The following is a 17,089-nucleotide window of genomic DNA, read 5'->3' on the forward strand; positions in this document are numbered from 1 at the left end:
AACATTCTTATATATCGTGCTTCGATGTCATCCCTGCGTCAACTGTTTACGAAGTGTTAGACGATTATACCTATGTTATAAACATGAATTCAAAACAAACACTGGTGAGACTTGCCGTTTTGTTTATCTTTGTGTTCGCCTTCTACAGAGTCCAGCGAGAGGCTGTTATCTTTGCGCATGACTTAGGCAAACCACGCGCATCTACATTAAAGATTGAACATACAGTCTGTAATCCCCGAGTACTAATGGAAGTGTTAAAGATGTCAAATATGAAAGGGGTTTCTATACAGCGTAAATACAGCAATAATTCAGATGTAGCAACTTTGGATAAAACATTAAAAGTAAATGAAAGTAAACATGTTTCCGGTGCAACCATTTCAACAAACCATACATCCGTTGGAGGGAAGTTCGACTTAAAGCCTCCGACGTTCGTTACAAATTATTCAGATTCGTCACTACCCAGCAATAGGTCTAAATCTGATCGTCGAGTTATCTCGAGGCAAACTAGAGTGATAGATACGACGCGATGGGGAAGAAAACCCGGAAACTGGAATAATCAGGGGAAACTAAACCGGACTAGCCAACAGAGAGTCTTTACGGCTACGCATGGAAAACTTAAACCAGTTATTTACGTAAGAAGCATTCATCCAATGCACATCGACCTCAAAACACACGTTCGGAGAAAAATCGAGGAGGGCGTCGATATTGAGGTTCTTCCGATAAATCCACATCCGTTTAACTACATACATAGTCCTCCAGAGTGCGATTTCGAGGCAACATCTGATAGCTTCAATTTAATTATTCTTGTTAAATCGAGTGTCCAGCACTTCGCTCTTCGTGACGGTATTAGGAAAACTTGGGGGAACGTGACGAGCTTCAGTAATGTTCAGGTTGTGTTTCTCGTCGCTTTTAAACAATCTGCACAAACAGACATCGACAACGAAGCAGCGAGATTCTCTGACATCATTCAAGAGAACTTCACTGACGCGTATAAAAATAACACTTTGAAGACTATCATGGGTTTCAATTGGCCAGTGGATAGGTGTTCTCAGGCAGATGTTCTCTTTTTTGTAGACGACGATCACATTGTTCGTATAACAAACGTTATTGCATACCTACGGACATTTAACAAAATTGAAATGAAGAAACTATATGCAGGATTTCGCATCGATAAACCGTCAGTAGACCGAAGAGACGGATCCCCATGGAGTATGTCAAACTACGACTTCTCACACGTTTTGTGGCCAGCATACCTGAGGGGTGGAGCGTTTATCGTGTCGTCTGAAATAGCACTGCGCTTCGTCATCGCCTTTCCTTACGTGAAATTATTGTCAGTGGATGATTCCTACTTGGGTATTGTTGCGGACAAGCTGGGCATGTTGCCCCAGCACGATCGCAGGTTCAAAATGGACAAGGTAAACATAACGGTATGTCCGGACTATTTTGTTTACAATGACTACAAGGATCCACAGGAAATCAAGTCGGTCTGGAAAACGATATCTAAGGAGTAAGCAGCTACTTGACAAACAGGCTACACAGATATTTACTGTTATACAACATATCCAATTTTTGACAGTTTCGTCCATTTGAATATTACGCCCTAGAAATGTTTCTCGTTTTAGAACATTAGTGTGTACCTAAACATTTATATTCGTGTTGAGAAAGGTATTGTTCAATGTGTTCAACTAAACCATGTTTTATCTCAGGAGACCTAACTCATAACATTTTATTCGTCTAAATTTCCTCTTTACAATATCGTAAGGAATGTCAGCTATTTTAGCCGTTGTTGAGGATGGAATACATTGCTTGTCGTAGTTTAATCGTTACTCAGACGTATCGAAGTCAATGATAAATGCGTTCTGTTGATAGATAAGCTATGTAGCTACAGTGTCATATCGTAAACCTCCAATCTTCGCTGAGGAGGTGTTGAACTCGTCATCATGATCGAATTTCTAACTAGAAAATGTCAATGTCTTCAATGATTAAAACGTTTTCACTGTTTTCGGTTGTGGATGAAGTGCATACTTCATCTTCCTATATTCCACCCTCGTATTTAGTAAGTCTGTATGATTATTACGTTTTGTTGTCTCTATTGCTACTGTTGTAATATTTTTGATATATTAACATTGTATTACATTTAATACGTATTCACTAAAACTTTGGTTTAGATTTTCCCTTTACACAATTAACGTCTAATTAAATGTTTATGTATTTGTTGATGTCAGAAATTTCATATCAAGAACATAACATGATATTGTAGTGTAAGCGTAATTATAATTTATTGCTTTATTGCTTCAGCAATTTATATCATGCATGGATACAGCCATTTTATATTCAATTGTTATTGTCAATCTTTTTCGAGAAAGCGCGAAAAGCGTTGATATATGATAACCACTTAACTACGCACTTTAAAGTAGTTTATATGCTAACACACCACTGCTTCAATAATTGTTACTGTAATAATAACGCAGAGAACATTGCAAAGTTCAGTTCTTATGTAACGCCAAGAGAGACAGTGTATAAACCTAAATCAAAAATTTGATTTTTTCATTTCATTATTTTGTATTATTATTTCTCAGTGTAAATTGTTCAGAATTACAATTGAGAAATCAAACAAAATTGAATAAGATGTGAGGAGGTATTTTCAGTACAAACTTTTTGAATTATCATTTAACATTAAGGGAGAGGTTATATTTACATAATATGTATGTCGCATCGATTACAGATTGCATTGCCATTCGTGTCTCATGGAGATGTTATACACACTTATTTACTGTGATTGTTCTCCTCGTGCAATATGTATTGTGCCTCCCTCTGTTGATGTCGGCTTTCATAAGTGATCTAATTTACTTACTGTGGTTGGGAAGGAATATCGGAGTCATTGTTTTACATATTTATTCATCAGACAATAAATATTATCTTCAATAACGACTTGAATACATGTACTTGTTTTATATATTCTATTACTTGTTACATTTTTTCTCTATAACTATATCTATATTAATTCATATAGCGATGCAGCGTAACAATTCCTCAAAACTAATGTGTTTCATTAAAGCATATATAATATAAAAGATATTTTGATTACTTTATAAGGCACCTGTTATTCTTTTCGGCAGAAGGTATCGTATAATATATATATATATCTCATAAACTGTTTTACATATCATATCTTTTCTGAGATATCTAACAAAAACATATCTTATAAAACACATATAAGATTTATGATGAATCATATCTTTTAAAATACATAGGATATCTTATAAAAGATACTGTTTTTTTATGACATAAAAAGAAATCCTTGATGAATAAAAAGAGGATATAGTATCCCATTATATAATGTCAACTGTCACTCTGTGACTGTTAGGCGAAAGAACGATTCTTCATCATAAGGTGGTATATAACACTGCTTCATTCTTAATGAGTGAACATATACGGATACTTAAGTGTGGCATCTGGTAACAAAAAGAGCAACGCTACACTTAACCATCTGAATCTAAGCCGTATCGTTGTTTTTCTACTGAACAGATATATTGTATTTGAAGGCGGGATAAAGACTACTGTTTATATACTTTCTCTTTACGTTAGAGGAGGATATTTTTATGTTTCGCTTTAAGAAACCCAAAGTAGTGCTGGTTTTTTGGCGATGTTTTTAACATGGGCCTTTTATATCTGAGTTGATAGTGACATCCATAATTTGGTTTCTGACACGTGTTAGAGTTCGTGGGTTTGTCTGTCTTACCTTTCCAGCTAAGCTGTATTTAATGTGGAAATTTTGCTGTGGTAGAACACCGATTTCCGTCGGAGGCTCCGGGATTTAATACAAAAGATTGATCTTAAGTATGATATATTTGATTCCATTGTTGTACATATATTTAGGTGTATGTGCGGATCACGTAGGAATGTGTTGTCTATTTATTCACAGACGTGTGCCACGTACCATAACAGAACACGACGAGAACTATTGTTCAGCTCTAAATACCATAACACGAAGTGTTTCATGCTCATTCATTAAATTCATAGCTAATTCGTAGTTGAGTTAATCATTAAGTTGAATTCAAGATTCAGACTTACGGATTCTAAACGAAAAACCCTCTTAACTTATAAGGCAAAACACACAAAATATTTACAATTAGTTTATTTCATTTTTTTTAATTCCATTTATTTATTATCTTTATCTATTTATTCATTTTGTTTATTTCTGTTTTGTTTTATTTTATTTTATTTTATTTACCCTTAATCTTTATTTCAACCGTTTCAATTATCATCTTTTTCAGTACCATAATTATATTGATAACTATTTCATTCAAACGTGAAAAACTAAGTGCTATAGACTTAACTTTCTTACATTCAAACCAATACACCACCCAAGTACAGCATAAATGCACACAAGTACCACACAAATACACATATGGGCATGCGTGATAGAAATAAGATTTATGATATGATCACATCACACTTAATAATAACATTTTAACTATGGCATCGTTAATATAACGCTTAATTACACATATTTAAAAGCTTTGGTACACTCAAGTCCTCCCTCTCCCCAGAAAACATATGTCATTAAGTAATGGGGTATACAGAATTCCAAGGGGCACATCGATTTGACTCCTGCGAAACATATTTCATTAAGTACAAGCGTGCACATGAAGACTGTGTTACTCATTGTTAGCCCCTGTGAAACATATGATAGGAGACCGAAGTAGTGGTTCAGCCCCGTGACAGAAAGGGGATTGCATGTAGATGATACACAGATTACAAAAGGCTTCTTGTGCTGCTAGAGATGTTATCTACTTGATGAATAAAATATCTGAGAAATGAAGCCTTATCATGATTCTTGTCCTATGGTGCTGCTAGAGATGTTATCTACTTGATGAATAAAACATCTGAGAAATGAAGCCTTATCATGATTCTTGTCCTATGGTGAATCTTTTCTTCTGGTTCAATGCTATGAACTCGAATATCTATTATTCTAAATAGTCAACATATAATACTAGTACAACTATATCTGGTTCACTATGCTGGATCACATTGTTTTAATGAGATGGTTAGACTGTGATCGTGACGTGTTGTATATCATATCTGTGTACTGAGGCGTACCGTTCAGGGTACTAGGCGTACCGGTAAGGGAACTAGGCGTACCGGTCAGGGAACTAGGCGTACCGGTCAAGGTACAAGGCGTACCGTTCAAGGTACTATGCGTACCGGTGAGGGAAATATGCGTACCGGTCAGGAGCTAGGCGTACCAGTCAGGGAACTAGGTGTACCGGTCAGGGTACTAGGCGTAAGAGTCAAGGAACTAGGTGTAGCGGTCAGGCTACTAGGCGAACCGGTGACGGAACTATGCGTACCGGTCAGGGAACTAGGCGTACCGGTCAGGGAACTAGGTGTACCGGTCAGGGTACTAGGCCAACCGGTCAGGAAACTAGGCGCACCGGTCAGGGAACTAGGCATACCTGTCAGGGTACTAGGCGTACCGGTCAGAGAAAAAGGCGTACCGGTCGGGGAACAAGGCGTACCGGTCAAAGAACTAGGCGAAGGGGTCAAGGAACTAGGAGTACCGGTCAGGGAACTAGGTGTACCGGTCAGGGAACTAGGTGTACCGGTCAGGGTACTAGGCGAACCGGTCAAGGTACAAGGCGTACCGTTCAAGGTACTATGCGTACCGGTCATGGGACTAGGCGTACCGGCCAGGGAACTAGGCGTACCGGTCAAGGAACTATGCGTACCGGTCATGGAACTAGGCGTACCGGTCAGGGAACTAGGCGTACCGGCCAAGGAACTAGGCGTACCGGTCAGGGAACTATGTGTACCGGTCAGGGTACTAGGTGAACCGGTCAGGGTACTAGGCGTACCGGTCAGGGAACTAGGTGAACCAGTCAGGGAACTAGGCGTACCGGTCATGGAACTAGGCGTACCGGTCAGGGAACTAGGCGTACCGGTCATGGAACTAGGTGTACCGGTCAGGGTACTAGGCGTACTGGTCAGGGAACTAGGTGTACCGGTCAGGGAACTAGGTGTACCGGTCAGGGAACTAAAGGGACTTGCCTCTCACGTTTATACTAACTTACCATCGAGTCACAACATCAATTATCTTCGTTATCTTAAAATGTATTAATTTATAACGAAGTCAGAAAATGACAAAAAAAATGATAATAAGCAAAGAATGCTTCGACATGCGTGATTTATTTTCCTGCAGTTTTCGAATTCAAAATTATATATTCCACAATGATGATTGCGCATATGTTGATCAAGTAGAATGATACGAAATGTGATTTCGTGTCTATACTTAAATTAGTCTATCATGCGGAATGACCGACATACTTTCTTTTAACTATGTCCTCCTGGCGTCACCAGGAATTGATAGTCTCCGACTTTTCAACTGTACCCCTAAACTTTCTAACCAGTTCCTAATGTTAAATGATACTCTTTATTACATTTTAACCAATAAAATATAAAATTATTCCTTCTATAAAAGTGATATTTTTCACTAGTGTTGCTAATATTTTGATATCTTTCACCACTGCAGATATCCTCTATTTCATTTTAACCACCGCGCTGCTATTTTGGTTGGCAAATCCTGAATGCGCATGTCATTATAAAATGAAGTAATATATTGTTATTGCAATGACTTTGACATGCGGATTACAGATTTACCAACTTAAGTTGCAGTCTCACAGTAACCTTTCTTGATTTATATAAAAAAGACATCAAAAGTTTTTTTTCCATAATGGGTTTTTGTAAACCATTATTTTATAATTACAAATGATTTATTTTAGAACAAAAAATATGAATCAATTCATCGTTAGTTAAGATAGTTAAAATAAAGAATAGTCAAACAGTAGTTCGGAATATTGTTTGGTTCAGGTTTAGATTATTTCGTACAAATTCACAAGATATGTTTTACTTACTCATCATCTACATTTTATAAAGGTTTAACCGACATTGATATACAATAAATGAACATTTACTGACGCCGCTATGATTCATTCAAAGAATGAGCAAATAATTGAAAAAAGATTTCCGATTTTAATAGCAAGGTTCTTTAACAAACATGCTACAATTGTGCAATTTTTAAGTGACTTTATAAACGACAAAGAACAACCACACATTCTAATCTATGTCCGTCTGTCTATTTACCTAGAGACACAAGAGGGGACCACATCGAGGCTATATCCGAATGGAGGCTCAGAACCCGGATGTTAAGATCTGAATGACTCACATGCAGTCGGAGAACAACTAACTACTATTATCTAGTGCGTGTGACCACGAATGAACTTCATTGTTACATGGGAATTACGGTCGAATGTTATATCTTCATCTCTCTTTGATGGCAGAGTTTCATCGTTTTCCTACATGTGGAGCTGTTCATTAAAAAGGTTCTTAACATGTCGCCGATGGTGTTAAAAAAGATCATTTATAAACGTTCCTTCAATTTTAAGATTGTGGTCCTACTATTAGCGTTTTATACAATATACAGTTTAAAAGTTGACATTGACACTTATATAGGAGATACCAACATCGAAATCGAAGATTTTCAGTTTGATCGTTCTCTCTGCAATCCAAAGGTTATAAAAGACCTTCTGTCCAAAGTTAACCAAACACATAATGCTTCTGTTAATTTTATAAGAGGGAAGAACGACAAACAAAGGATAATTGCCTCACCATCAGGAAACATAACCAAGCACACATCACCGGAATTTCGACCTTCGCGGTACTTTCAAAAGCCGGTTGGAGTTATAAAGCAATTGAAAAATAGGAACAATTACATGAGTCCAATGCAAAAATGGAATAAAGTACGCTCCAATTTCACACAGCTAGTGAAAAACGAGCAGGTGGTGGCCGATGCAGCAGGGAGGAAACATTTTGTTACACCGAACGAAATGTCCGGTCAAAATAGATCAAAGGAACTACATGGTCAAACAGGGAGGATATACGCATCCTCGTCCCATCCACACCCCAGAAAACGGATAACAAAGGATGAACAGCGAAGGTTGATTTTGAAGGCTCAGTCGCAGTCAGCTGGAACCAAAGAGTTATATGTAGATGTTGCCGTGTCAGACAACAAGAACACCGATGCATTTACTAGTAAAACCGTCACCCACGGGTCAATGCTGAACAAAACAACGTCCCTGCCAACTCGATCGACAACGACTGGGAGTGAACGGGAGAGACAAATAGTGACATCTATCAGGAAAGAACGGGGGAGGATCTCTACAAATCGTTTGGGGCATTCTATGTCGAGGCCTGATTACATGTCTTCTCCCTATTATCTCGACAGCATTCACCCATTGCATATTGATCTAGTTCAACTTGTGCGTAAGAAAATAGAACGGGGTGTGAAGTTTCCCGTGGATCCAGTGAATGCTCTGAAGATAGACTATGTTTACAAACCAGGGGACTGTAAATTCAAATCGTCTCAGTATAATTTCTCTCTTCTCGTGATAGTCAGATCTGATGCCCAACATTTAGACATGCGCAGTATGATACGTAGTACGTGGGGAAATGTTAGCATGCACCTAAACGTCAGGCTGGTGTTTGCTGTGGGGGTAGAACGCCATACTGACACTGATGTACACGAGGAGTCTAAACGTTATGGGGACATACTACAGGGATCTTTTATTGAGAATGCTTTCAGTGCAACAAACAAAACCACTATGGCGTTGACATGGTCCAATAGGAGCTGCCCGGATGCTGACGTCATACTTTTAACAGAGGAAGATCATCTCGTGCAGATAAAACATATCCTCGAATATATTATAACATTCGATCAATTGAAGCTGAGTAATTTGTTTGCAGGATTTGTTATTAATCATTCCGAGGTACAGAGGACGACTAAGTCACCCTGGTCAGTCAAATGGACCGACTTTCCCCACAAGTTCTGGCCGCCTTATCTCCGTAAGGGCTGCATGCTAATTTCCAGAGAGGTTGCCAGGCAACTGACGGAGGCATTTCCATACGTCAAGTTCATCCACGTGCATGACGCGTACTTAGGAATCGTAGCCAGGAAGTTATCATTGGTTCTACAGAACGATGTCAGGTTCTTTCAAACGGCGGATAACTTACTTACCAAGCGGAATTATTTTGCATTTGATGGTTTTAATTCGTCAAAGCTATTAAATGAATCTTGGTATAATCTTACTCATCGACAGAAGTGATGGATACAATACGAATCTGTTATGATTATTGATGTAACTTATCGGGGTATGCGGAGGTGTGGATGATAAGAAAGATATTGAATGATGCCCCGTGCGATGACCATTCGTTTAGACACTGGGTATTGTCCTAATTTCCTTTACTTTCTCTATAAGTTAGATTATTAAGAATGCATTTTTACGCAGACAATAGCCCAGCAATCCTATATATGCAGTAAACTTAATCCGTAGTTGTTCCATATGAAGAAATACAATTAAGAAATTAGTGGCTTACATGTACTAGGAGATATTGGAAGGGGAAAAGAAAACATGTCCCGGAAATATTGATTGAATAGTGTGATGCCCAGATAAGTGGTGTTTGTTACTTTTTACTGTTTCAAACAAAATACTTAAATCATGTTGTATGGCATCAATGTCTTGTGGTAATTTAATCAATTAATGAGAAGGTAGTTCTTATGCATTCTATTGGTAGGAAAACTCACGGTCTTCGTTAGTTATTATGTCCTCTTGTTCATTGTGTCCTTTATCCTTATGACATGTATTCCACTATCTGATAGGTCATAGCGTCTATAAACGAGATAACGAGATGTGTTCTTTTATTCTATAGTCCCTAGCGTGCTTTGACGAGAAATATTCCCGTATTTTACAGATTATAGCGTGTAATGACAAGAGCGTTCTGTGTTCTGTAGATCTAAACATGTTATCTGGAGATGTGAATTATTCGATAGTCCAGAGCTTGGTATGACGAGATACATATTCATGTATTCTATAGATTATAGCGAGTAATATCCAGATATGTCCGTGTGACCCAGACATCCTAACGTATAATTGTAAAATATGTTGGGACCCTGAAGTTGGTTCCTAGTTCCTAGTTTAGATAAACGGAACTGATAACCAGTCCCTAGTTCCTAGTTTAGATAAACGGAACTGATAACCAGCCCCTAGTTCCTAGTTTAGATCAACGGAACTGATAACCAGCCCCTAGTTCCGTTAAAAACCTGACAAAACACCATCAATGAAACTTGGACCAACATACTAGTTCTGTTTCAGAAAAACATCATAGCCAGCCTCTTATAATCCACTGGGAACTCCAGTTATGTTTTCTCTTAAACCGTATAGTAAACATATGTTTTTTTGTTTTTTTGTTTGTAACTCTTTCCCTGTCTACCTCGCTAAACCCAAAGTCCAATGCGCATAGCTATATCTGAATCCAGTACAGGAATCGAACCCACAACCTTTCAGACGAAAATTAAGACTTCCATAGCCTCTATAAAGGAATTGGTCTTATAAGGAACTGAGTTCCAAATTATCTTAAACGGAACCAGGAACCAACTTCAGGCTCTCAAATATGTTGATGTGTATTCTATAGGCCAAAGCCCGTAATAACGAGAGCCATTCGTGTTTCTTAAGGATCATACCGTATATTGACAAGAAGTGTTCATATATTGTAGAGCTGATAGCGTGCTATTTCAATAAACTTTGCTTTGTTCAGATTAGCATATAATAGACACTTGGCCTGGGAAAAAAAATGAAACTTTACAAATGAAAGTCACAATAAATTACTAGCATTATTATGATGACATACTAATTATAAATGGAGTAAATGACTTTTTAATGCCCCTAATTACCGCAGAAGACAGGGTATCATACGAGGAAAGTGTCTAATTCGTTTTAACACCAGATTGATGCAGGAGTGATCGCGTCATGCTAGCAAACATGTAATATTAATACTGCCAATTCTATACGACTTCTTTTATTTAAGGAATACCTTTCGGTTATGAGGTGATAACCCGACATGAGGAGGTGTAAACTGAATAGTTGGTGAAGTCTTTTATGATAAATGTATTCGTGCTCAATGGAGGTATCCCTTCATAACCTGTCCAAAATAGAAAACTATTCCTTATATAACCATACATTTCTGCAAATGTTTTTTTATAATTATATTGTATTTCACTATTAAGCATGGCTATTCAATTCATTATTTTTGTGATGGGGACACAAATGCCATCGTTAATTAAGCAGTTTGATACTTATATTTACAGTTTCATGCGTTTCTGTCCTTAAAAAAAATATACGATATGAAATATTTGAAATTCCCGCCAATATCATCTAGAAAATTGACCTTTTTGAAAAGCCCCTACTCACGTGCCTTTACCTGTGATGATAATTGCCCAATTTAGTCTGTGAAAGCAACAAAAATAAGAGAAGTTTAATGACAGTTCATACAGTTTTATTTGATAGTTTTCATTGTTATGATCATTAAAGTGCATTTAAAGCACAAGTTTAACCTTAGCACAACTGCTTATCAACAAAGCACGTTAATTACGTCACACCGCGGAGGCATGTCTGTGAAATTTACAAATCAGTAATTCGGTCGCGGTGGGAAAACATGTCGCCATCTAGTTATTTGTTGAAATCGAATTCACAATTGTTGAATGTTGAGCTGGCAAAGAAGCCCGGAGTAGACATTATATTGCTAGTAGACTGCATTTCAGACGATGCAGGAACAACAACCCTTTCTTCATTCGTGGTATTCGAGCCATGTGATACTGAAAGCGACATTTCAGACGAAGCGGGAGGAGGTAGATTTACGGGACAAGAGGCTGAGGGTTTCCAAATGGCGGACAGCGAGTTACTGAGTGCTTACTTTTGAGTTGACGACATTGACCGGTTATATGGTCGAAGAGATGACTCGTTTCTGTGGTCGTTAAATTATTGTTACCATGGATTCGTATGCCTACAGTACAACCTCTCGTCCAGAAATTATAAACGAGAGTCAAACGCGACTTCCGCATTGTTTGTTTACTTTTAGGTCACGTTCATATTACTTCCCACTTTCGGTTCATAGTATTTGCTTGGTTTACATAGTGGTATTGCAGCACAAATGTAAATATAACGTAATAACGTGTGATCGATTCAATAAAAGTAACTGCCTTAAATTTGCAAAAGTTTTGGTTAAATCCTCTCACATCTGCTGTTGAAAGCGTGACATGAAAAGTTTGCATAGCTCCGCCCATTTGTACTGTTGACAACGCCATGAAAACTTGACACGTTCTTTGGTCAGGTTCTAATAAGATGACTCCTGTTAACAGGCGCAATGGTTACTGATGGAATGGCCAGTGTGTAAATCATCAAATTTATATTTGAGGTTTCTTTTTTTCTATGACTCTCAAGGGATTGTTTCAAAATCACACTGTTTGTAAAGAGCAATAGCCCTTGAAACAGGTAAACTGGTTTTGCTCCTATACAGGTCTAAATACTGATCGATGCCAGTGTGTCTTCAGAGTAAACTTGCACAAGTGACCTTTTTAAAAAAGTAGAGTATTGAAACTAAACAAATTATTCAGCTTTGAGATTACAAGAAATTAGAGTAATTGATGATTTACACATTGTAAATGAGTTTTTTTGTATTATACTTACCGCTGGATTTATAGTTAGTATATATAAATATGCATTTGAAATGTATTAGGAGATGAATTCTAAACTTGTTCGAACTATATATAATCCGAGCTGAGAATGTAAACACTGGCAATGTTACAAGAAAGATAACTGTACATGCCTTGAACTTGAAACTGACTACAATCGGACAGGAGATCTCTCACCCAATGAATTCGTAACTAATATTGATATCGAGACTTCGGACCCTATATCTCTAATCTTACCTCTTTCTTAGGCATTTGACTTTAATCAGAACAAAGGCAGGAAGTACATTCGAATTAAGGATGTTACTTAATATGTCAATGGTTGTACGGTAGTTACGTCAGGAGAGATTGTTTTAAGTATTTTTGTATATACAGTAATGCCTTTGGCAGTTGGTACTGAGAAATAATCAAAGTCGACAATAAGAGTAGGAGTGACATAAAGCGGTTCATTGTTACCGGTTTTATAGAACCATATTTGCCAAAATTCTGATAGTTCTTTATAAAGAAGTATGGAACTCCAACCCTTGTAGACATTTAGACTAAAACACAGAGAGAAACAGGGGAACCCATAATTAATTGTCTTATACAATGGAAAACTGTTTTACTTTTTTTTGGCAACTTTTTGATGATGCACAGAAATTGACTAAATCTCCTTAGATAGTAAAACTCACCTTTCAGTACATGTCTATGGGTACACTGCTATTTACATTATTTATAATCACTATGCTGACTGGAGATATATAAGGAAGAGTCGAGAGTAGGGTGAAGGGTATATCGAAGTATCAGTAAAACGGCGAGGAACTATCACGACCTCAACACTGCTGGTCCTAAAGTCTTCTTTCTTCCGTAATACGACATGATCTAAACCATGCTATTAAACGCTTACATATTTGGTCTGGTCAGTAGCTGATGTGGTTCAACGGCAGAAGTTTTCATCTCTTCTAGACCACTTGATAGAAAGTTGACCATAACAATATTTTCAAAACCCTATTGGGTTCTGGTGTTTTGTTATAGTATCCAATGATATAAATATACTGGGGTCCTGCATGCTTGTAAGGCAGAAGTTTGGATTCAACATAAGTGTTAATCAACGAGAGCCGTTAAAACCCGGAGTTTTGGAACGTGGTGGGTTGTAAGATTAACGCCCTTTGACCTTTTGATTCCCCATTACGGATATTCATATGCGTTGCACCAGTTTGTAAAATTTCTCACCTCAAACCCATTTCTACCCAGCGTAGAAACGTTGTTTATAAAACAACCATTTCGATTACTCGATTACACAATGAGGTGCCGAATGAAGGATGTCTTTATCTTGTACGATATTGCAGACCTTGGTCTTGTTTTTGTTGTAATTAAAGTGTTCTATGTTTGCTTTTTTCTTTTGCACATAAATTTACAATGACATTGTCAAGTCTCACAATGCCCAGCGATATTTCAGCAGCCGTCATGTTTATTTACCTTGGCTATTGTAGTTCCGGTCAGTTTTGTATTAATACGCTAAGAATTGTGTCTCGTGCTGCACGATAAGTCCCATCAACGACACAGCTTTCAAAGAGGCTATATAGTGACAATGCCATGCAAATGTAAATATTAAAGTATGACGAAGAAGATCAATCTTAATTGTTTTCTTTCTATTTACAGATAGTGACGTAACAGATGAAATCATTCTACAACAAAATGCAACAGCCGGGTAACATACCACCTGATAGACGGAAACAAAGGTGCTGTTGAAGTTTTAAAAAAAAAAATCACAACCGGAGGCTGCAAAATACAACAACAGATCTGACAACATATGTGTTGCCAATATTCCGTCAATATCCATTTCCAGTTCAAGAACTTTCAATGAAGTCGAATGTCTGAAAATATGAACTCGAAAATTCTATTAACGACAGTCGTAGTCGCTGTATGGCTGTCATATATATTGCGTTGTATTTGTCGAGATATATCGCTACTATCCACAAACCACATAGTGATAGACCAGCCAATCAACTTCCGGTATAGACGGTCTATATGTAATCCACATATATTATATGAAATAATGAAGCAAATCGACATCGGGAAAATTTCAAATAATCGCACCTGTCCTAACCAAACTAAGCTGATGAGGAATGACCTTACACCAATTTCTACTTTTGATGTTCCAGACTTATATAATATGATCAACATCCGTCCGCTTCACATCGACCTCAGAAAATACGTAAACAGTCACCTACTTAACGGTTCGCCCTTCCCTGTCCCTCCAATTAACCCCCACCCATATACGTACGTACATCGTCCACCGGACTGTCAATACCAGACAAAGGACAATTTGACCATCATGATACTGATTAAGTCGTACGTCAAACATACTGTTCAGCGTTATGCCATCCGCGAGACCTGGGGCCGGCCAAACCTCTACCCTAATGTCAAGGTCGCGTTCTTATTGGCTGATGTAAAACGATTCCAACGCCACGTGGAAACAGAGGTTGCCGTGTATAATGACGTCATACAACAAGACTTTGCCGACCACTACTGGAACAATACACTCAAGACTATCATGGGATTTAACTGGGTCACAGTTTCTTGCCCGGAAGCTAAAATCATTATCTTTGCTGACGATGATCATTTGATTCATATGCAAAATATATTGGCGTTTCTCCGATCGTTTCCTACCGAAAAACTGAGTAAGTTGTACGCCGGATATCTAATAAAGAGCGGATCAGTAAGTCGAGTTACAGTAGGTATGACCATCTCCGTCAATGATTACCCTTACCCATACTGGCCACCATACCTCAGAGGTGGCTTGTTTCTTATGTCCCAAGACATGGCTCAGACGTTCGCGATGGCCTTTCCCTATGTAAAGTCACTTCCTGTGGACGACGCTTATTTGGGAGTTGTAGCATATAAGCTCAATATCACTGCTTTACATGATGAAAGGTTTACTCAGGTAAAAGAACGTATAAAGAAATATAAAAATTCACATTTCTCCTTTAATGATTTTAAGTCACGTGAGACCCTCGTTGAAGCTTGGAAGACAATATCAGTTCGGGGTACATCTACTCGCTCGAAAGAACAGTATAACGAGATAAGGTCTCCTGCTACTTCTGGGAGGTCAGACAGACGGAAACAGTATAATGAGATGCTATCTCGTGCTACTTCCGAAAAGTCAGAAAGACAGAAACAGTATAAAACGATAATGGCTCATGCTACTTCCGTGAAATCTGAAAAACAAAAACAGTATATAAAGGAGAACTTGTCACATGATACTGACATGTCTGTTTAACAAATTCGTGTTTTGATCACCTTCCATACAAGCTAATCACCAGACACGATCACATTATCACAGTCATATATTTGATTCAAAATGAAGAATGAAATCTTGGAGGAGAGTTTAAATAGCTGCGCTATCTGAAACAGAGATTTTCTACTACAGGGATTCGCTTTGACTATTACATAAATAAACTACTGTTTATGTCACAAACTATTAAGCCCGTTCTGTCTTGTTGATAACGTTATGTGTTTAGAGTACTGTGGTAGTACTATTCTACTAAAGTTGTTTACCAACTCCAAGGTCATCCAGTACATGACTGATGCAGTGGTTGTTTCACACTTTCCGTCACTTTGATTGGTTAAAATCCTGAACGTGGCGGCTTGAAGATAGCCGCAATGATACATCCTACTTTCTAATAACGCAAACCAATCCGCGATAAATGCTTAACACATGGTTAAATTTACTTAGAACAAAATCCGCAATGCCAAAATGTTTCATGTATTAAAAACAGAATATGAGCTAGGGCTATAGACACACCTGTATAATGTTTGCGTATCAGTTAGTTACATGTATCACTAACAAAGTTCCTCGTGACCTGACTAATCGTTTGTAAATTCGTGTCGATCACTCGACAGTGTCTAGTCTTGTTTAACCAGACTCTTGTTGTTTGCGCAAGCTACGCCGAACAGATACAGGTGATCAAGCGTTTGGTTGTACGAGACTGTCATAAAACATGTGTCGGGAAAAGTTCCACAACTCGTGAGAGCTGTTAATTATGTTTACCAACTCTCTCTAGTAATCGTGGTAGGCTTAACATGAAAAGGCAAATCCCTAGAAGAGCGAAGCCTTTGTTGATCTCTGATATTTACTGATTCAGAATGAAATAATACTGCTTTCAGAATGAGGCAAGATACAATTTATTTAAAGTCGGCTAGTCGTGGGATAACAATAAAACACAAACTCAAATGAGACCGACATAACAATAGGGGAGATCGAGGGCAAATTCGGCCCATTTTTATCATAAAGTCCGTTCTGGGAAGTATGGCATCACGTCCGTTTTTTAACATTATTTTATTTTCCCTGTCGAATGATCGGATGACCGAACGAGGGCCGCAATGGGATAAGTTTGGACAGGCATTCGGGTAAGTTCGGCCCCATTGGAATCAGTTTAATTATGACGTTATAAAGCATATAATGTCACATTTTACGGCCAATTTTACGACTGTTTATGTGTTATAATGGCCGAAACTGTCCATGCC

General features: G+C 37.9%; 1 protein-coding gene across 1 annotated transcript; it reads left to right on the plus strand.

Annotated features, from left to right (window-relative positions):
• The first annotated feature begins 650 nt into the window (after window positions 1–650).
• LOC110464579 (beta-1,3-galactosyltransferase brn-like) lies at window positions 651–1,511 on the plus strand. Its single transcript, XM_021519858.1, has one exon. It carries the CDS (start codon window positions 651–653, stop codon window positions 1,509–1,511), a length of 861 nt encoding a protein of 286 aa, XP_021375533.1.
• The last annotated feature ends 15,578 nt before the right edge of the window (window positions 1,512–17,089 follow it).

Source organism: Mizuhopecten yessoensis, unplaced genomic scaffold, assembly GCF_002113885.1.
Source record: "Mizuhopecten yessoensis strain PY_sf001 unplaced genomic scaffold, ASM211388v2 scaffold11011, whole genome shotgun sequence".
Taxonomy (NCBI): Eukaryota; Metazoa; Mollusca; class Bivalvia; order Pectinida; family Pectinidae; genus Mizuhopecten; species Mizuhopecten yessoensis.

Excerpts from the sequence above, each read along its gene's own strand:
- LOC110464579 (XM_021519858.1), top strand. The coding sequence starts at position 651 with ATGCACATCGACCTCAAAACACACGTTCGGAGAAAAATCGAGGAGGGC.